Here is a 23,008-nt window from a genome sequence, read left to right on the forward strand (position 1 = left end):
TGTGATAAATGAAACTCTAATGGAAAAGTAGAGACAGATCACATTGGAAAGTCCCTACCATAATGGAAAAACAAACGTGTGTCTGTGTATAATCCAGTTTATCTCATTAGAGACTATTGCTGTAACACAGGTTCTCAATTTGCATTTGCTTTTATATCTACACCTCGTTCACCTCTATCTCTTCCTCATTCTCACACACACATTTAATCAATGCCGTTTCATCCCACTAAAAGCTCCAGCAGACGTCACCAGTCCATTAGTCAAAGCGGACCCAACTACAACGATCCAAATGATTACCCTCAGTTTCTGCCCTCTCCTATCAGTCACCTTTAATAATGACAATTTTATGTGGCATTAATAAATCCTTATCTCCTGCATCACTTGTCATTGCTCTGGGAGCTCAGACGTGAAGTCGGAGGTCAGACAGTCTTCGCTCCGACACTCGCTTTACTTCCTGAATGAATAACAAGGTGCAACCCTGCAGGATAAATACACTGAAAGAAATAGTGTGAGATTGGAAAGAAATGTACAAAACTGTCACTGGGGCGGTATCCATTCAAAAGTTACTAATAGTTACACTTTTTATACTAATATGTACCTTTAAGGTACAATTATGCACCATTTAGGGCTAAATAAGGTTCAAAAGATGTACCTTTCAGCTTTTGTGCCTTAGTGAACCATTCCAGTGACAGCTTTGTATCTTTGTTCTGAGAATAGAAACCATTTTCACTCAGAAATTGCTGGTAAAAGAAATGGCAAGTGGCAATTTTAATGTGACAATTTAAAACGACATTTTGAAGTCGAAAGACTTTTTATGAACAGTTTTTATGGTGATGTGGAGAATGTTTATGTTAGCAGGGCAATGTTTCACTACACTTACGAAGTCCAAATTTATGAAAAAGTCCTCAAAAATATCAAACTGCTAAAATGACTTGACTTAAAAAAAAAAAAAAAACCTGCAAAACTTGGTTGGAACACTTGTAGAAAAGTTCATATATGGACTAAATGTCCTAAATAATTAAATCGAAGTCCTAAGTAAAATCTAAAAATGCCTGTGAGCAAGAGAGTAATAGGCTTGAGATGAGCCTTTACCACTGAATGCAAAGAAATGACTAGACTATACCACAAAAATGGGTTCAGACGCAACAATGAAACTTAGCTGCATCTGCTCCACAAACTTTACGGTTTTGCTTCTTTTTATTAAATAAAAACTCAGATTAAAATTATTAGTGACTTTAAATCAATCTGTTCACTACAAGTTAGTAAAATGATATGAGTTTTATTCCAAAATCCACAAATAGCACCTCTCGCTCACACACACACACACATGCATACAAACAGAGTCCATTAGAATCAGATGTCTTCCTGGACACGATACCAGGCTAAAGGAAAAGAACATTTAAAACATTTATTAAACTACAGTATATTTAAGATATCTGATATCAGTACATTTAATATACTTAATAGCTTGTACAAACATTATTAAACACTGACATGTGTTAAATATCAGCTTTAATGAATAATAATAAACTGAATTGGTCTCTTTCTATCACTTTTAGAAGCCTTTGAGCCTAAACGGAATGAGGCATTATGAGTATCGGCCAAAAATGTGTGGAGTGCTGGGAAAATATTTGTTTTGATTTGGTTGTATTCTGTTTAGTTTATTGATTTACCCTCTATTGTAAATACTTTCTATCCTCCTATTTGACGAACAGCATGGGAACCATCGTTTCCCCGTAAATAAACTCAGCGGTGGATTTTGGACCAAGATCTCAAATACACAGTGGTTATCCTTGAACCGTCATGCATTTTATCCTGTTCCACGTGTAATTTCTTAATCCTAGTCAGTTATATGTAATTGAGGTTAGAAATCAGCTGCAGTTATGCATATTTAAAAAAAAAATTGGATTCAAGCATAAAGAAACTCTTTTAATATCCTGAAAATCTGAGATACATGAGCTTCTTTATGCATGGATGGAATTACTCTCCGGAAGTTTCCCTATGCCCAGTATCAAATTATTTTCCATTCGGAAAGTCTGGGAATTTTTTCCTGTAAGGCTTGGCTTATTTTATAAGTTAATAAAAATTCAATAAATCCGCAAAGTCTTCTCTCTAAAACATGACAGACGTTCTGATGGTAAAAAAGCTAAATGTCTGCAGCCCAGAATGAACCCAACGGCCTTCTCCCGATCTCCTCCTCCTGTAAACAGAGTCCAGAATATTTTGAGATTTGTTCATTTTATCAAGAGTCAGAGGTGGTCAAAACACATTTGTAGCGTAAATGCTGATCTTTTCTGAGAACCCTTTTTTAGCACAGTGGATGATTGAGAGGTGACTTCTACTACAGTTAACTCACCTGTCAATCATCCAAAGGGTTGTATAATGTGTGTGTGTGTGGTGTTTTTAATGGTGAGGGATCTTCACAAATCCAACAAGAACTGGTTGAAGACGAGCAAATTAGTTTATCTTCAATTTGTCTCAGTTCACCACTATAAGGCTTTTGGTGTAGCAATTACTTACACTGCAACTTGATCTTATTTCCAGAAGATTTTTTTCTGCTCCTTGGGATGAAACAATATTTAACAAGTATTCATCTAGAATAATGGCCATCAGTGTCCTATAACACCAACATTACAGCGAAAGCTGTCTTAAACAGAGTCTTAAATGAAAGCACAGATCTTTAATAAGAATCGAAAGCATGTGAAAATAAGCATTAAGCATGCGTGTGTGAGAGAGGGGCAGAACTGACCTCAACGACACCCTGATCTGTGACACTAAACACAGTGGGTCATTTCACTGGTCAACTGTTACTCAATTACCTACTGTTGAAAGCAGAGGTTTGCTCTTGTCTGGCGAGTATGCGTGCACCTGTCCGTCCTTGTAATATCTGTGAAATGTCACCGTGTGAAACATTCGGGGTGTGATTAGACGGGTCTGAACAGTGCTTTATCCCATGTGGATGTAGTCTCGGTGGAAGAGCTGTGAGCGCCTGGCCTTGAGTAACAGACGGACTGTGTATTTGTGGTTGAAAGCGGGCGATTGGCTGCAGTTTTACTACAGTGTGCTATGAGGAAGGCTAATTTAAGGCATGTGATCTTTATATGTGGCAACCGCTCGATCTATATCATTTATAGGGGACTGTCTGTTTTAAAGACAGGCTTTTCCTTCAATCGTCATGTTTGTGTAAGTCTCTCTCTCTGGGGGAGTATTGAGTTCCATGGTGTGGTGATGGTGTGTGATGAAGTTTACTGATGTAAGAACCCGCTCCAGAGGCAGCACAACTTTCTCAGTGCTCTCTTGCCCAAAACGTAGAGATGATAGATCAATAGATAGATAGACAGACAGACAGACAGACACGAGTTACGTAATCAGATTACTTTTTTCAAGCAAGTAGTAAAGTAACGCATTACTTTTTAATTTACAAGAGAATTTCCGAGTTACTTTTTCATTACAAGTAATGCAAGTTACTTTTTTTCCAATTTATTGACTGACAGCTCTCCTGTCCCCATGTTGAGAGAAATCAGAAGATGGTACTGTAGTTCTAAAATAAATATGAATATGCATGAATTCATCTCACTCACAAAAAAAAAACAGATTCAGTATTCCTCAAAATTAATAAAAATAATGCAACTCAGAATGACACAAACCTGCAATAATTAAATGTTAAACAACACAAATATCCTTTATGTATTTAATCCCATTCTATTAACCAATAAAAAAAATTAAAAAGATCATGGATCATCTGGATTTTAGTTTATATTAATTTCAGTTACCAGTCTCAGATGATTAACTACTAACCCACAACACCCTCTGGAGTATAATGCAATATTGCAACGCATTACTTTTAAAAGTAACTTTCCCAAACACAATAGACAGACAGACAGACAGACAGACAGACAGACAGAGAGACAGACAGAGAGACAGATAGAAAGAATAAGGAAAGAGAACAGTTTGCCAAGCTTACGTTTCAATATCATTAAGTACATCAAATCAGCAATGAAATCTGAAAATTGTATCATAATTTTTGCCTATTCCGCTCAAAATCACACCCCAAAGGTTGTTCTATAATCTGGATGAATAGAATAGAATAGAATAATGTTTTAGTCATGATTTGTTATTAAAATAAAACAATATTTTAAAAAATATGTATATTATTTTTATATTATTTTTCAATGATTAAATAAACAAACATATTACTTCTTCAGCAACACACAAAAAAGTTATGTTGCAATTAATGCTTTCTTTTAAAAAAAATTTAAAAGATCATGGATCATCTGGATTTTAGTTTATATTAATTTCAGTTACCAGTCTCAGATGATTAACTACTAACCCACAACACCCTCAGGAAAGAGAGAGAGACAGAAATCAGCAGCGAGGTTTAAATTGTGGCACATCCAATGTTTTATGTTTTGCATTTGAAGATGCCGACTGGAGGTTGTAAATGGAATTTACAACCACTAAACGAACAAACAATAAACACATTGTCTGTCGCAATGGGCATTTCTAAGCTGTGCATTGCTGTATATGTTTCCTATAAGCTATTTGTCTCCTCAGTCTGTCTCAGCCAAGTTTGTGGTCTGGACACACACTCCACCTCAGAAAGCTTCCCAGATTTAAATCATTCTCTCTGTCATTCTCTTTACTTACACACGGGTGCTGAGGATCTGACCCCAGACTGGCTGACTCAGCGGCTGTTACGCTCACTTTCCTCGCCTCTCTCCTTTCCTTTCCTCTCCTCATCTTGTCCCTCTCAGATCTCCTTTACTCTCCTCCTTTCACCGTAAATATTCTGTTTACGAGCATATTTTCTGTTTCTCTGCAGTTTGTCATAATCATTCACACATCATTCTCAATCTGGTTTCCCAGCAAATGGATGTCGCCAGCCTCTAATGTAACTGCCTCCCCATAACATCAATGTAAGCAACATTTTGAAAGATGATGCACTGGGAAACCAAATCAGACATAACTCTGTTTAGGAACCAAAAATGTGCATGAGCATAAAAAAAGCAAGAATGAGGAAATTCTTCCAAGTCTTCTAAAGGTCAGGCTTCTGTTACAACGTCTCCATTAAGTTTCTTTAGAATCTGGGTCACTGTTGACGTCCCTGATGCACTGGAGTGTTATGATACAGTACTGGTTATTTATATATTTAAAACAGAGTAGCTTTTCTAGTAACACACTATAATTTTATTGGGGTGACAAGCAAAAAAATAAAAATAAAATAGAATTAAAAAATAATAAACTATGACGTTATATATACATATATATATATATATATATATATATATATATATATAAAGTGGAAAATAAAATATAAAATATAAATATAAAGCAAAATAAAAAAATATATTACATTAAATTAAGTTCAAGTATAAAGTAAAAAAATATATAAAATAAAAATAAAGTATAAAACAAAACAAAACAACAAAAATAAAAAATATTTTAAATTAAATTAAAGTATAAAGTAAAAACTGTATATAATAAAAATGAAGTACAAAATAAAGTATAAAACCAAACTAAACAAAACTCAAATAAAATAGAAATAGTAGTTATTCTAGTAAAAAGCCATAATTAATAATAATATAATATAAAATTCAAATTTGACTGTCACCCTAATTGAGATCCTCACTGATTTTGTGCCAGATAAATATTCTCTGATGTGTGAAATAAATTACATGTAGTGATTACTGATATCATTTTCTATTATATTCTTTAAGAATAAAAATAAACAAAAAGCATTTATATAGACACTTAAGTGATTTTTATTTATCAGAGATAATTAATCAAATTAAAATAGTTGTGTTCATGTCTGATACACTGATATCAATTGTTAGTTTGTCAAATATGGATCACTTTCTCTCCTGGCTGCTGAAGTTCACAGCACTGGTCTCAAGCAACAAATTAACAATTACATGAATATAAAATGCTATGTGAGCCATCTGGATGTCAGCGAAGAGCTGCATAAGTCAGGATCAGCGCTGATCCGATTCCTCATTCCTCCCAAATCCCAAAACCACCACCTTTTCCCGACCTGTTCCGCTATTACACTATTAAACTCTCCAGGCTCAAATGCAAACATTAAGATGAATGTTCAGATTCATTGATTCTTAAAATATCGCCTCCCATATTTATAATCCAAACATTTCTAGACAGATTCTCATTTCCTCTTAATTATTCATATCAAATGGACCCTAAGTCTGTGAAATCCTAGTGCATCAGTGCATATAATAATTTCCCGTATCCATAAATTTGTGTTCACAGGAATGATTATATAGTACCAATGGATACATTTTGCACACTAAGCAAGGGAAAAGTCAAAACATGAACAAGAAAAGAGTGGGATGGGGGGGTTTCTCCTTCACTGCAGTCATTCTCTCCATCAGATCAGAAAATAAATTGCTTGGTGAGGTAATTGATTCCTCACTTTTTACTCACTGGAAAGATGGATTGGTGAAGGGATATAGTGTGATATGGCACTTTCCAGAAATAGGGTACAAAAAAGGGCCTGTAACACTTATTTTCTATGGATTTTATGAGTTATTTAAAAAATAAAAAATATATATATTTCTCCCTCTAATGCAAAAGGATGCCAAATTACACAATACTTGTGGAAAGAGTCAAATAATGAAAAAGTGAAGAGAAAATAAAAAAATTTAAAATAGATAAATGAGAGCTAGAGGAAGGTGAGTAAGAGCTGTTTTACTGACCCCTCTCTCATGGCCGTCTGTGTTCTGGGCTTTGGAAATCTTTTATAATCCCAGGGGCCTTGTTTCCATTATCTAAAAGCACAAGCTACTATTAAAATTCCTGTGTAGGACTGTAATTAGAGCCCTCAGTTAAACCTCGGAGGAAATAAGGTAGAGCAGCACATTAACTGCTTGGGACAGCGGATCATGAATTATTACATTTTTCTCATTTTTGTCTGATGTTCGCTCACAGTTGTCAGCAGCCACTTTGAGGCACAGCAATTACGGGTCACCGTAAAGACTGTCTGTTTCCACGCTAGCAACATTGAGGCATCACAACACTTGAAATGAACTCTGACCTCACGTCTACAGTCCCGTTCCAACTCCAGTTGGGAAATAACGTTGCGGTGTAAATCCTGTCATTCAGTCTAGCAGTAGAATTATTAATGGACCTTAATCATGTTGAAATATACAACATTACATTTATTAAATATAAAATGTTATATTACTATAGAATTATATAATAGAATTATATCATTATACTTTATATAATATTTTATTTTATTTAAATTTTGTACACTACTGTTTAGATGTTTGGGGTAGATCGGAAGGATACCCGGTTTGTTGTTGTTGTTTTTTTTAATGTAATTTATTCCTGTGATTGCAAAGCTGAATTTTCAGCAGCAATTACTCCAGTCTTCAGTGTCACATGATCCTTCAGAAATCATTCACTGGGAGATAATGTGAGCAGGGGATTGTGGGTAATGGAGTCTGTTACCAGGATGGAAGCCCTGCGGGTTTCAGTCTCACTATTTTCTCTCAAACTCATTGCTGAATGTAAAGAAAACAGTGGAGATTTACACACAGCAGCAGAGGAAAACAGAAGTCACCTGCCAGAAACAATCTCCAAGCCTTTTCCATCGTTTAATGCAGGGTTCTATTCCTCCACACAATTTGGACCCCAAAAGCTATTTTACTGGCTGAAAGAATCTATTCAGTATCTCATTAGAAAGACTACATGACTGTTTTATGTATGTTACCATTCGAAAGTTTGGGATCAGCAAGATTTTTTATTTTTTATTCAGCAAGGACACATTAAATTGACCAAAAGTGAGAGTAAAGACATAAACGAGAACAAAAAAAAAAAGTCTCGGTTTCCACAAAAATATTCAACAGTAGGCTACAGCTTTTTTCAGCATTGATCATTTTTCTTGAACACCAAATCAGCATATTAGAATGATTTGTGAAGGACCATGTGACACTAAAGACTGGAGAAATGGCTGTTAAAATCCAGCTTTGTCATCACAGCAATAAATTACATTTTAAAATGTAATCGAATAAAATTGAAATAATATTACAAAATATTGCTGGTTTTACTGTATTCATATTGAAAAAAATAAATTAAATAGTGTGACATTATGTGGGCCTGCATTGGCTTTATTCCAGGCACACTGCTATCAATAAAATCAGCATCAGCCAAATGCCAAAAAAATAAAATCGGACAAATAAAAAAATCTGGTCAACTACTACTCACAGCATACAGTTTTTACTATGCATGCTGACACCCACCGTAGCAGTTAGCCTGGGCCCATGGAGCTGAGCGTAGAGTATGGCCTCCTCAACTTGACCTCTGATCCCCAGCAAAGCTAGTTCCAGGTTGTGCGCTCCAGCGACGATGTGCGTGAGATCCTGCAGTACGGTGACATACTGTCTCCAGGGGTTGTGGAGCTCTGAGAGGCTGGCTAGGCACCCTCGCATGACATTGAGGCAGTAGCCGCTGCACGCCCGGATCAGGGTGAGTCCACGGCAATGAGAACAGTAATGCATGCGCACCAGAGCCCGAGTACATTCCTTGGACAACTCCGCCATCTCTGTAACATTCATTACTTCCAACCCCACGCCGAGTGTCAGGCTGAGCACCCGGCCTGCCCTCAACGCGCTCGCAAGCGTATCTGCCATCGCCTTTGGGTGCGGCCCAAAGGGGTTAACATCCTGCCTTGTCATGCGGAGACAGTCGCCAAGCTGGTTTCCATTATAAGAGTCCTCTCCAATGCTCCCAGCAATGCCGGGATTGACAATATGAGTGTGGACTAACGGGAAGAGACTGTCGAAGAAACAGTGAACGGCAGCTTCAACAGAGACATTGCCGGTGCCCTGGAGGAATCGAGAAAGGTCCGTGAAGAGGCAGGCGATGTGAGGGGAGATGGATGACATGAGGGAAGAGTATGGGGTCTCGAACAGAGAGATCAGGTGATTCTGAGAGAAGGTGATTAGAGACTGGAACGTATCTGAAAGAGAAGTTGAGATTTAAATGAATGTGTATATAAGAAAAATCAGTAGATTTAAAATAAAACGACACACACACACACAGTTATTTGTCTAACAGCTTTGATTGTGTGCAATTTCTAAGCTACTAGCCATTGGTCAGACAAACAGAAAGCTCTGCCCTAAAGCCATGCTATTGGTTGAGCTTTTCATTTTTGGTTTAAATTTGCAATGCAACTAAAGTAGCGACAGATCTTTTCTTCTGTATTGTGACGCACACCTGAGTGTAATGGGTTATCAATGTAGGGCCAGAGACCTGGTTCTACGCATCAGTTGTTAATTGGATTTTGAGATGCTGGCATAGCGCTTAAAAGTGGAGGCAGATGAATGTGATGTTGCCAAGGGCAGGGTTTAAGCAATTAAATGATTGGAGAAGTCCTGCATATGTCACTCTGATTAAATGTTATGAGGTTAAAAAAAATGTTTTAACTAAATGTATGCACAAATGAATTGCTCACAATAAGATATATAACATGCATTTAGGAAAAAGAAAGGGTGAATTTTAATTTCATGCCGACTTTAAACATCACAAGCGATCCCCCACAAATAACTACAAAGATAAGCTATCATTTTCCCCATTTTGTCTGCTGGGCTTAACTTTAATAAAGTTATAGAAAATGAGACAACCATAGAAGCCTGAATAAATTCTTTTTAATAATGTCTCATACTCAAGGGGAAGACCTCTGTAATAAACGTCAAAAAACATGGATGCCTGTACACTGAAAACAAATGACAGGATGTTCAAATCAGAATGTCCAAAACTAAACTAATTCTTTTCATATAATGAAAGTGAATGATGACCATGGCTGTCAAGCAAGATTTCATTAAATAATGACTTCAATTTTATTCTGTTACTCAAACAAATCATATCTTCAGAAGACTTGGAATATAGCACACAAGCTGTATGGACTACTTTTATATGCCTTTTCTTTTGCCATTTCTCTTTCAATATATGAAAAAGAGCAGCATGAACATCCTGACGACTTTCTCTTCCACAAAGTCCATAAAGTCCATTTTCTATAAAAGATAGTTTAAAACAACAATTTTCAATTTTAGCAGAACTATTCCTTTAAAACCAGTCACAAAACTTCAGTTTTACAGGAAGGACAGATAAAAGAGAGAATAGGAGGCAGTGCGGTATGTCTGTGGCTCTGTTCTGTGATTTTTCTGTCACCCTCTCTCTCTCTCTCTCTTTCTCACACACACACACACACACACAAACACATACACACGTGCCTAAACTTGTATTTGGTCAGTGGTTTGTTAATGCAGGGCAGCCTGTCTATTCAGCTGCGCTGTAGTCGAGCATGACCACACACACAGGCTGTACCCAGGGTGCCGTTCTCTCTAAGGCCACTGATGTCAGACTGAAGGCATGCTAGGGGATGGAGGAACAGCGGCAACTGGACTGAAACAGAGACCGGTCAACACACATACAGTCGTACATACATACACACACACACACACACGGAAGCAGAGCTTTCCATTTCACTCCATAAGCTGCAGAGGCTTCCATCAATGCCGTCACAATGGACCAGGACAACAACTAAACTCCCCCCAATCACAACAGCTGTGTCTGAACATGCTGTCCCCATAAGGGGGCGTTCACACAGGATGTGTTTTTGCATACTGTCTGCACTGCTTTTCAATTTTTGGTCTATGTACACGTCATACAGACCTCTTTATTGTTACATCATGCTTTGCAGTTTTAGAATCTTGTGGCATGAGTTTTACATTATGAAGATGCCATGGTAAAAAAAACTTTGTTACACATCGACTTCAGTTTTAAAACAATGGGCCAATCAGAAGAACCCAGGGGCCTGAAACACATTTTAAGCATTTAAAATGCGTTTAAAATAACAACATTACAGGTAAAATGTGTCTCATTCCTTAACCATGTAAACACACACACACACAGACAGAGAGAGAAAACTGAAATATTCTTAATTTAAATTACCTTTATCATTTTCTTATATTAATATATTTCCAAATGTAATTTATTACTGATTGCAAAGCTACATTTTCAATAGCCATTACTCCAGGTTTCAGTGTCACATCCTACAGAAATAATTATATTATGCTGATTTGGAATATCAATAAATCAAGAAACATTTCTTTTCATTGTCAATGTTGAAAACATATAATTTTTGTAAAAGTCTTTACAGCTACTTTTTAATGCATCTTTGTATATATTGTAACAATATATATATATATTGTTACTGTACAACAGTAATGTGTAAAATGTATGAAAAAGATTACATTATAGTGCTGTTAAGTGTTCAATGGTTCATGATGCAACTGGTTTGATAAAACTGTGGAAGAACCACACTGTCTAGACCATAATAACATTAATTATTTTTCTCACCAGAATATTACAGAGAGGTCAATGATAGGGAATTTGTGGAATGTCATGGATTGAAACTCATTTCCCCATATGAGCCCAACAGCCGTGTGTGTCAAAGCACATGCAAACCACAAGTATTGTAGAAGGAGAAAGTAAGGAATGGAAAGGCCACTTGCCATGCCCCGCTGTGTGTTCGTGTCTGCATATGAACCGTAAATGTGCATGTGCGTGTGTGTGTGTGCCCATATTGGCGAGAAGGTTGGAATGAGAGCAGCAAACCACAAGCAGAATGTGCCAGTGTAAGGTTACAGCATTTAGGAGGGCAGCCTCATGCCACGAACACTCCGTAAAAACGCCAGAAGTGGCATAGAGAGAGACAAGCAGACGGAGAAAGAGCCAGGGAGTTGAAAGAGGTGAATTTGTTTGGGTTTGAGGCCTCACGCCACAGAACTTGGCCAAATTGTTGCAGGCCATCTCTGCCAGCAAATTTCTGTAGGGTTTTCTTTCATGTGTAAACAAAAGTTAATATCTCTGAGTGTTTGTGTACATCTGAAGACAAGCAGGACGCACGATTCTGCTCCTTTCAGATGGAATTAGACACTAATTCCAAGAAAACCTTGGATGATCCATATGGAGTTGCAGGCACCTCATTGCCATGTTGGAAAACGGCATTTAAACATAAGACAAAAAGATAGAAAGAGAGAGGAGATCTCCCAGGAGAAACCACCAGAAAGGCTGACACTGCTCAGACAAGAACATGAAGCAAACATAATGTCCCGTACAGAAACCAACAGTGGTCTGACATCTGGGGAAAAAGCTAGTTGAAACCTCCATTAGCGCCTCACCATTAAAGCAGAACTGCCAGACATTGTTCATCTGATTTGTCAGAACTATGATTGGGTAAATTGAAAAGCTATAAATGGCTTGTTTGTTTCATAGCGCACAAAAACATATTACTGATTTTTTTTCTTTCGGTTTGCCCTAAAATTAAGACTCTGTTTATGTTCGGAATGCCACCACACTAATCATAATATTATAATATAAACCACACAGTATGAAATTTTCTGCATGCACATGACACCCGGATAACCAAAAGAATTTCATTCAAGAGGGTACCTTGGACTATTAACAAAAAATAATGTTTGTAGAAAAAAAAAAAAAAGAATGCACAATTCCATGGGGAGATTAATCTCTCATGTCACTGGGCTCCAGAGGAAAGCAACGCTCTGTACGTTACTGGTTTGCGAGCTGGGCAACTGCAGTGTTGCAATGATGCCAGTGAGCAAAGATGGGGGCCAGATTTACAGCCATGCAATTGGATGTTATATAGCCTCTTAAGAGGGTCTACAAAAGGCTTTTAAAGATGATTAATCCACTTAATGACCAAGACTCTGTAGCATTTGGACCAATCAGACACACAACTTTTTGTTATATTTAACAAATAATATCAAACTCCCCATCACCTTTCCTAAACGCACGGTCTGCTGGCGAAGAGATTCAGTTTGGTTAGTAAGACTGAACAAATGATGGTGGAAAGATAAGATATAGAAGACTTTTAGGGTGGTTCCACTTTAGTTAAATATTCCCTGGTGTCACGCAACCCACAGTGGTGGATATTGTTTTTCAATAAACATATAGATATTATGAACTAATACATAATTTTTAACTACATTCAATTGTAAAACTACATGTTTGATCCTGTAAAACCTGATAACCAACAGTGACCCACTTTTGTCACGGCCAAGTCCCTACATACAAGGCCATGCTGCATTCCTCAGTGACCGCGGTCATCATTCAGAGCGTTCGGGAGTCCATCGTCTGTCTATCATCTTCCACCCCAGAAAGCCCCGTAATCCAGCCAAGGGCTCGTGTTTCATATGGGTCAGACGCAGATATGAGTTCATCACCTCTGTAGGGGGGCTATAAAATCCCATTTTAATTAGTGACAATACATACATCCCGGTCCTCTGACTAAAACAGCTGTGATGAGAGAACACATCACATTACCACATACAACTTCTGCATGAGAAGCTGAAGAACGGAGAGCAATGAGATTGAGAAACAGTTAAGAAGAAACAGAAAGACCAAATATTTAACAAGAGGGAAAAATAAATCTAACGTGTCTGCTCTGCACTGACACACAAATGGGGATTGGATTTGTTGCTACAAGTATAACTACACATTATTAAGGCAATTAAAGGTGTACAAAAGAAGCGCTTGTTGAACTAGTGCTTAAGTTTTAACATGACCAGATGCAACTTTCAATCCAGACATTTCTGATCCCATTCCTTCCCAATTTTATGACTAATAAATCAGATTACACTCTATTTTAACCAATTACAACATTTACAAAAGAAAGACTAAGATTTGCTTGTTGTATTCCTAATTTGTAACCAAGTAACTTTTAATAAAAGCATGTGCTTAATGAGTAAATTTAAATGTACACAACCCTACAATAGTTTGGGATGGATCGCTATAATTTTTTAACACGTTTATTCAGCAAGGATGTATTAAACTGATTAACACTGACAGTAAAGTCATTTATAATGTTGCAAAAGATTTACTTCCATTTTCCCATTTTCAAATAAATGTTGTTCCTCCTAATTTTGTTCACACTATCACGGTTTTCACACAGAACATGTACATGTACATATATATATATATATATATATATATATACACACACATACTCTTATATATTTTATATATGAAATGTTTATATAATATTAAAAATGTATTTAGCGGTTTTTAATTAATTACAATTAATTTTATATTACAAAATACTGTTTTACTGTATTTTTAATTAAATTAAATTTACATTTATTTGTATAACGCTTTTCACGATATATAATGTTGCAAAGCAGCTTCACAGAAGATGAAAGTTCCTACATAACAATTAGGAATAATTTATCAGTGGTCTATGTCAAAGTGATGTCCGTATGACAGAAATGTAGAGTTCTAGGACAGTAAAAATCATGCAGTTAGTTAATGACATGTATATGTAACAGCAATAATTATATGTGGTGATCAAACTTATAGTAATGCAAGGAAGAATTGGTAGTTGTGTATGTTAATGAAATAAGCTGTGAAAGGTTGTGCATATCTGCTCTCAATAAAAAATTATTTTGCACCATAGTGAAATTACTCAATCCACTCAAATCAGAATCCTGAGTTTAAAAATGCTCTGTAAACAAACATATGCGAGTACAGAAGGTTAAATCAACTGCACGTAATGCTACACATTAGGAGACAAACTATATGCAACCACCTGTCCAGAACTGCTGCAGACACCCCACCCCCTCCCCTCCCCTCAGCAGTGTCAGAAGGGAAACAGGTGGAGGGTGCAGAGGAACGTTTCACCAATATCTCTCTCATCAAATGGCAATTAAAATGGCTTCCCCGTTATATCGAAAGTCACTAAGACAAACAATTCCTGAGATGCCAGATGCAGTGTGTGTGCACATGTGAAAACACAGAGCTCTCTGAAGGATCTGGTTAAAAGTGAGTCTGCCAATCACTGTGCTGATCTAAACGTCCCAATCATCATTCACTTCTGAATTGGTCTAGATTGAGCAAGAGTCTCTGCAGTCCAGCAACAATGGGGTGAATTGCTGTATAAAAGCAAATTGTTTCTGGAAAACTACTGATTTGAAATATTTGTGTTGCCCGTAATTATATGCATGTGCGTCCTTAGTCTTGAGAAAAAAATCTTCAAGCTTGAAATGCAAATGCTAAGTTTTTAAACCTATATCAGACACATTTGATTGTAAAATGGATTGCCTTAGGCCAGTGATAGATTGATGTTTGATGATATTTAAATAAAACACAATATACTGAAATTTAAAGCCACATTTTGTAACGTCTATTCAATTGTTTACTGTCACTATATTTAATTTCTTAAATTAACTTCATGTAATGGACACAATCATTCAAATGCTTGGGGTCAGTTCATTTTTTCATTTTGTTTTTTGATATAAATTAAATATTTTATTTAGCAAAGATGCAAATTGATCAGAAGTTACAATAAAGACTTTTACAATGTCACAAAACATTTCTATTTCAAATAAATGCTGTTCTTTTGAACTTTCTATTCATCAAAGAATCTTGAAATAAATGCAGCAAACAAAAATATTAAGCAGCACAATTGTTTCCAACATTGATAATAATAAGAAATCTTTCATGAGTACCACATCAGCATATGTGACACTGAAGACTGTAGTAATGGCTGCTCAAAATTCAGCTTTGCCGTCACAGGAATAAATCCCCTTTTTTTCAAATGTATTCAAATAGAAAAAAAAAATTATATTTTAAATTGTAATAATATTTCACAACATTTTAGCCTTGGTGAGCATAACTCAAACTTTTGAACAGTAGTGTCATTATTTCTATAATTTTTTAAGCAACTAATAGTTATTAAAATAATAATAATAATAACCAAAATTAATATTGACTGACAATAATCGAAGAATTTCACTTTGCTTAAACCCTGGGAAAAGTTCAGTCAGGGTTCGAGTACATATCAGATTCAACATTTGGAAAAAGTGAAAGAGACAAAAAGAACATGGACTCAACCGAGGGCAGAAACGCTAAAGTAATGAGGACTGATGATCCCTTAATTCCAAAATAAAAAAACGCTTGTCCCTTCCAACTGAACACTTTCTTCTAGTTCCAGCTGTGCAGACATCTCAAACATTTTCTGTGATGATTGGTGGCAGGTTGTCCTCATGAAAGGTTCACCATGCTGTAGAACAGGAAATCAAACCACCATCCCTTTTCTGTCTCTCCCTCCCAGTATTAGGACAACTTAAGGATGTTGGAAGAGAAAAGGAGAGAGGGTGGAGAGTTTGAGCCATGATTGGGTTTGGATCGTGTGTTCGGTTGTCCATTTCAGTCTGAGGTAATGAAGTGAATAATGAGAGATGAGGCAGCTAGACGCCAACCTAAAAGCCGTGTGAAAGCGGCTGCAATGACACTCTGGAGATGATACCACTCCCTTTCTCCTCAGACGCCCCCTGGCCTACACACTACTTGTACTCCTATTTCCTGTCATTATTTTCCTTTTAAACATCTCTCATTAGTGGTGTTTGTTAAAGTAAGCATCAGTATTACTATTAGTCATACTTGGAGTTAGTGATCTGAACAGAGTGTTAACTCATTTTTTGACACATAACAACCTTGTAACACTGAAATAAAGCTATATAGATGAAAATATATAGCCAGAACACTATAGGAATTGCATAGGCAGCCAACTAACATCTTGTAGGCCACTCACACATTGTTCAGAAAATATACACCAACTTTATACCTTTGAGTAAAAATCTATTTATTTTAATTTTTTTGGACTATCAACCCTCTAAACCAGCTTGGAATAGCTTCATTTTTTTTGCCTCACACAATTGTTCTCTTTCGTAGCATGGCTTTTCCTTCTGGAAAATGTCATATAAGTGGATAGACCAACTGGTTTTTGGAATATGGTAGCCTTTTCTGGTTCCAGGTGGTCTACTACCTCTAACTAGCTTTACCATGATAGTCTACCAAATCAAAAGCAGTTCCACCACCTGTTAGTCCAGTTGATCAACCACCTAGACAAGATTGGACAAGAAACAAGAAAACCCTTAAACTAGTTTTTGAGTCCTTTTCACTTCTATAGAAAGTTTAACTCACTTGTTTTTTTTGCCCCACATAATTGCTCTCTCGTAATCTGATGTTAGACATTTCCAGATAAACTGCATTTTATTTTTCCTCACTTAAGTGCTCAGTGTACCTCCTTAAGGGGAGAGCAGACAGCGGGATCACTTTAAATCTTTCTCTAACCTTTGTTAAACAACAAAAGCGTTCATTCTGTCCTGTACGGCAAACAACAGGCCAGCACCATTCCCTGAACACCAGCGTCAAATCTCACGACAGCTGGTCAGCAGGGGCTGGATGGGATGTGTAGAATCCATCCATTCCACTGTTACCATGGGAATGACATAGCAGGTGCACTGCGTGTGAGGCTGAAGCCACTAGATTTGCTCAGAGGTACGGTATGAGCAACACTTCCTATCCCAAGCCCACGGCTGACATCAGGCATTGGGTTTGGATCAGTCTGTCAGTTCAGGCCAAACTGTCTCTCTCATTCTCAACCATTTTCTTTTTATTTTTCTCTTTAGGAGACACAAGTTGTGGTCGAGGGCCAGCTAAGGAAGTAACATGGCAAGCTCAATTAGTCAACGGATAAATCTACCCTCCAAAAAGGCCAAATGATCACTGGGAGGAGGATGTATGAGAGGAGGGGGATTCCTCTGAGACTTAAAGAGTCATGCGATCGTTGATGAAGACAAGGGAAAGACGAATAATAACAATGGGAAAGAGAGAATGAAGCCAGACAGAATGAAAGACTGGAGGAGAATGAGCGAGTGAGAAGGGTTTCCCCACAGCACAACTGGCATAATGCCACAAAGAAGGCTGTCACTGCTGAGCAGTAATGAGGTTTTTACTGGCACTTTCCATGAATACAGTACGCTTTAGTGTCCTATGAAATTTTTAAAAGCACTGGAGGCCCATATCCCATGCTTTTTGTTGTGAGAACTCTAAAAAAATAATGTGTTGGCTCAAAAAAAAAAACTGTTTGCATCAATCTTTTTTAATTATTCAAAAGAAAAAAAAAAGTTTCAAATAATTGAGTTGTGGCCCTAGAACCAATTAATCTTATCTTCATTTCAGTTCAAATCAACAGCTAGCACAGCACAAGGTTAAATGCTAAAACAAAGCATGTCAATTTAACGAACAAGTAAATAATGTTAATAAATAATGTTAGGTGGCAACAGCTTTCACCTTTTTCGCTGACGATTTGCTGAAAAAGAAACAAAAAATACTTCAGACGTACAGGTAATTGCTATTCAAGAGTTTCAAGCTCTATTTTACTTGAAAGCGCCACTTAATTTAACACACATCGATTTTCATTCCTGAACCGTGTAAACATCTGGGTTCTCCTCTCGTCTTGTCTCTCCTCATCTCTCCTCTCCTCTATCTAAAGTCTTTACGCAACATCCATCTGTTATTTTTCACCTCTTCAAATCTCCGAGGGAAAATGGAGAGGGAGATTTGGGGAACATGGGGAGAAAGAGAATTAGTCACTGTCATTATGAACCCCAGTGAGGAGACGGAGAGGCCTGACTGCTGTTCCTGGGTCTGCCTTCACTTCATTGTTTCCCTATCTTTGGCTATATATCATGTGCCATCAAACACTCAAATCACCTACTAAGTTCCATAAAATGTGCAGTTTAAAAGCAGAGTACAGACTTCACTTGTCATTTCCAAGTGACAAATGAACCAAAATCAAGTTAAACTACATGAATTTCTTAAAAATTGTTATTTGACTCATTATTTAATCATACTGCCAAATGTTAAATATATTTTTAAACAAAGTATAATTAAAAAAGCAAAATAACTATATATTGTTTTTTATTAAATACATAGCATGAAGTGCACTGCACACACACACACAATCTGTCAATCTCGATGGCACACAAAGCCATTTGACTTTTAACTGTGGTCATTTTAATAAGCTCAGCATGAAAAGAGCTTTCCTGGAGCATTTCTGTCCTTGGTAGTGCAACTGAAGCAAACAATCAACTATGGGCACCTATTAAAAGATCACCGGGATAAAGTTGTGGACAGGCACAAGTCAGGAGATGGATACAAAAAAAATTTAAAGGCTTTATCAATGCCTAGAAGCACAGTGAATCAATTATTAAGAGGTGGATTGTATTTGGTAACCCTCCCTGGATCACAACTGAGCTTTGCCAAAGCACACCTTGAAGATTCAGAGGCAGATGAGACTAAAATTAAATTATTTGGCCTCAACACCAAACGATATGTCTGGCGGGAATCCAATACAGCTCACCATCCAAATAACAGCATTCCTCCAGTAAAGCACGGAGGTGGTAAGATCCTGTTATGGGGGTGTTTCTCTGCAGCAGGGACTGGAGCACTTGTCAGGATAGAAGGAAAAATGGATGGGCCAAAATACCATCAAATTCTTGAGAAAAATCTGCTGCCCTCACACAGTGGTTGAAGGAGAAAAAGGTGAATGTCCTTGCATGGCCTAGTCAGAGCCCAGACTTAAACCCCATTGAAAATCTGTGGAATGACTTGAAGTCTACAGTCCACAAATGGTCACCATCAAATTTAACTGAGCAGTTCTACAAAGAAGAGTGGGCAAATATTGCAAAATTAGTAGAGACAAATTCCAACAGACTACAGGCTGTAATTAAAGCAAAATGTGGTTCAACAAAATACTGACACAAGGGGGTGATCCTTTTTCCAACTCAGTGATTGTTTTTTTATTTTTTTCTGACATGTTGGTGTTGTATCTTTCGCTTGGATGTTATAAGTTGCACTGAGTAAATACAGCTGGATAAAACAAAAATGGTGTCCATCTTCATTTCATGCTGCAAAGCAACAAAATGTGATTATTTTAAAGGGGGGAGATTATTTTCTATACCCACTGTGTATACACAGATAGATCGATAGATCGATAACAAAGATTACTGGAGCACATTTTACAGTCTTTCAGCTTCAATATTTTATCTTTAATTTAATGTGTTACTTGTTTACTAATTTCTTTGTAATTGTAAAATTTACTAGCAATTTCTGAATGAAATTTGTTTCTACATCAAATTTTTATAAATAACAATATATAGATAATTATCTTTCAACTGTAAGTATTTAATTCACTGGATCAAAAAATAAAACTGGATTAACAATAAATATTACTACCTGGTCAAGCAATACATAATATATTTTTTATTTAGCATTTTCTGTAAAACATAACCATATTATGATATATTCAGTTACCATAAAATAAAATTACTCGTATCATGAAACAAGATTTTGGTCATACCCAATCCAAAACGATGTCATGTTTAATTTGACAAATTAATTCAAGGCTGTTAGGGACAGATATAAAAAAAAAATATAAAAAAAAAGCATTTAATGGACAAAAATGTGACAATTGTACAACTTCCATAACCACTCACATCCTATTTACTACGGCCTAAAGATTACATTTACTCTAATAATGGTCCTTAAAGTATGTACTGTAGCATGCGATAAGCTGTACACTTTTCAATTCCAAAAATGGCCTCTGAATCCAAATAACCTCAGCAGAGAGGAATAAAACAAAGACATTATCATTTAACAAACATTCCAAAAAAAAAACCTGTCTATTAAACTCATTTTCTCACCGACTGCGACTCAACATCCACTTTCCACTGTCTCTTTAATCCTGTGATTCCTTTCCTAGTCTGAGATGATCACAGAGAGAACAAACTATTCTTAATAACTCCTTAAATCCTTTATTAATATACAACAAACACACCCACTCTCATGATGAAGCTAGATAATAAGAATCAAATGTCTACTGAACTTCCTGAGAGGAGAACCCACGCAAATGAGAAGAGACATATTCACACACACACACACACACACACACACACAGCAACAGAAACCAAAACAAGCACACATGCCTTCTAACTATACTCTTATATTAATGATGGAAAACCTCAAATCATCATTCTAATTAAGTTTTACATTAAGTCAGTAATCAGATATGATGTCTGTACGCCATAATTATCAATCCATGATGGTGACAGTAAAACAGACACTCGAGTCTCACAGTCTCTTGTATTGTTTACAGAAACAAATTCTCACAATCACTACAAATATGTTGAATATTTTATACTTTCTTCTTAAAGAGATACAAACCCGATTCCAAAAAAGTTGGGACACTGTACAAATTGTGAATAAAAACAGAATGCAATGATGTGGAAGTTTCAAATTTCAGTATTTTATTCAGAATACAACATAGATGACATATCAAATGTTTAAACTGAGAAAATGTATCATTTTAAGGGAAAAATAAGTTGATTTTAAATTTCATGGCATCAACACATCTCAAAAAAGTTGGGACAAGGCCATGTTTACCACTGTGTGGCATCCCCTCTTCTTTTTATAACAGTCTGCAAACATCTGGGGACTGAGGAGACAAGTTGCTCAAGTTTAGGAATAGGAATGTTGTCCCATTCTTGTCTAATACAGGCTTCTAGTTGCTCAACTGTCTTAGCTCTTCTTTGTCGCATCTTCCTCTTTATGATGCGCCAAATGTTTTCTATGGGTGAAAGATCTGGACTGCAGGCTGGCCATTTCAGTACCCGGATCCTTCTTCTACGCAGCCATGATGTTGTAATTGATGCAGTATGTGGTCTGGCATTGTCATGTTGGAAAATGCAAGGTCTTCCCTGAAAGAGACGACGTCTGGATGGGAGCATATGTTGTTCTAGAACTTGGATATACCTTTCAGCATTGATGGTGCCTTTCCAGATGTGTAAGCTGCCCATGCCACACGCACTCATGCAACCCCATACCATCAGAGATGCAGGCTTCTGAACTGAGCGCTGATAACAACTTGGGTTGTCCTTGTCCTCTTTAGTCCGGATGACATGGCGTCCCAGTTTTCCAAAAAGAACTTCAAATTTTGATTCGTCTGACCACAGAACAGTTTTCCACTTTGCCACAGTCCATTTTAAATGAGCCTTGGCCCAGAGAAAACGCCTGCGCTTCTGGATCATGTTTAGATATGGCTTCTTTTTTGACCTATAGAGTTTTAGCCGGCAACGGTGAATGGCACGGTGGATTGTGTTCACCGACAATGTTTTCTGGAAGTATTCCTGAGCCCATGTTGTGATTTCCATTACAGTAGCATTCCTGTATGTGATGCAGTGCCGTCTAAGGGCCCGAAGATCACGGGCATCCAGTATGGTTTTCCGGCCTTGACCCTTACGCACAGAGACTGTTCCAGATTCTCTGAATCTTTGGATGATATTATGCACTGTAGATGATGATAACTTCAAACTCTTTGCAATTTTTCTCTGAGAAACTCCTTTCTGATATTGCTCCACTATTTTTCGCCACAGCATTGGGGGAATTGGTGATCCTCTGCCCATCTTGACTTCTGAGAGACACTGCCAAAATGAGCCAATATTTGGCACGACATTTCAAAATGTCTCACTTTCAACATTTGATATGTTATCTATATTCTATTGTGAATAAAATATAAGTTTATGAGATTTGTAAATTATTCCATTCCTTTTTTACTCACAATTTGTACAGTGTCCCAACTTTTTGGAATTGGGTTTGTATTTCACCCAAAAATGAAGAAAAAAAAGAAAACTCACCGATTCATTTACCCACAAAAACAAACATTTTTAAAAAATATCTTCTGGAAAGTAAGTCCTACAGTTTTGAAACAACATGAGGGTGAGTAAATGATGACTCAGAATGTTAATATTTTGGCGACCATCTCATGATCTAGAGTTTAACGTCTCAGAGCCACTCAGTTCACAGTAAATGCTAAATCTCCGCATGTGCTGTTAGTTTAACATGCATGCGCTTTATTTTCCACATTCGCATAATCTCCAAAAATTTTCCAACAAGTTTATAACATTTCACTAGATTTGTGGTGAGAAGCGTTTGTAAACCTGTTGCCACCTAAACATAAAGGTCTTCCTGCAGTTTTCTGCCAAAAGTAAAGCTTGAGGGTTTAACTCTTGCAAGTGAAGAAATTAAGACACAAGTACTTTATTTTTACTAGGCTACTATAGCATAAACT

The 23,008-nt window shown here is 36.8% G+C and overlaps 1 protein-coding gene across 1 annotated transcript in view; it reads right to left on the minus strand.

Moving 5' to 3' along the window:
- LOC107568733 (glypican-5-like) overlaps positions 1-23,008 on the minus strand; it is a gene marked incomplete at its 3' end in the record, with an annotated part of 62,365 nt that overhangs the window by 25,217 nt on the left and 14,140 nt on the right. The window contains exon 3 of the mRNA XM_016254724.1: positions 8,256-8,974. Coding sequence (XP_016110210.1) covers positions 8,256-8,974 — 719 coding nt within the window. The remainder of the gene's footprint in view (positions 1-8,255; positions 8,975-23,008) is intronic.

This window comes from Sinocyclocheilus grahami, unplaced genomic scaffold, assembly GCF_001515645.1.
Source record: "Sinocyclocheilus grahami isolate Dianchi unplaced genomic scaffold, SAMN03320097.WGS_v1.1 scaffold1277.1, whole genome shotgun sequence".
Taxonomy (NCBI): domain Eukaryota; kingdom Metazoa; phylum Chordata; class Actinopteri; order Cypriniformes; family Cyprinidae; genus Sinocyclocheilus; species Sinocyclocheilus grahami.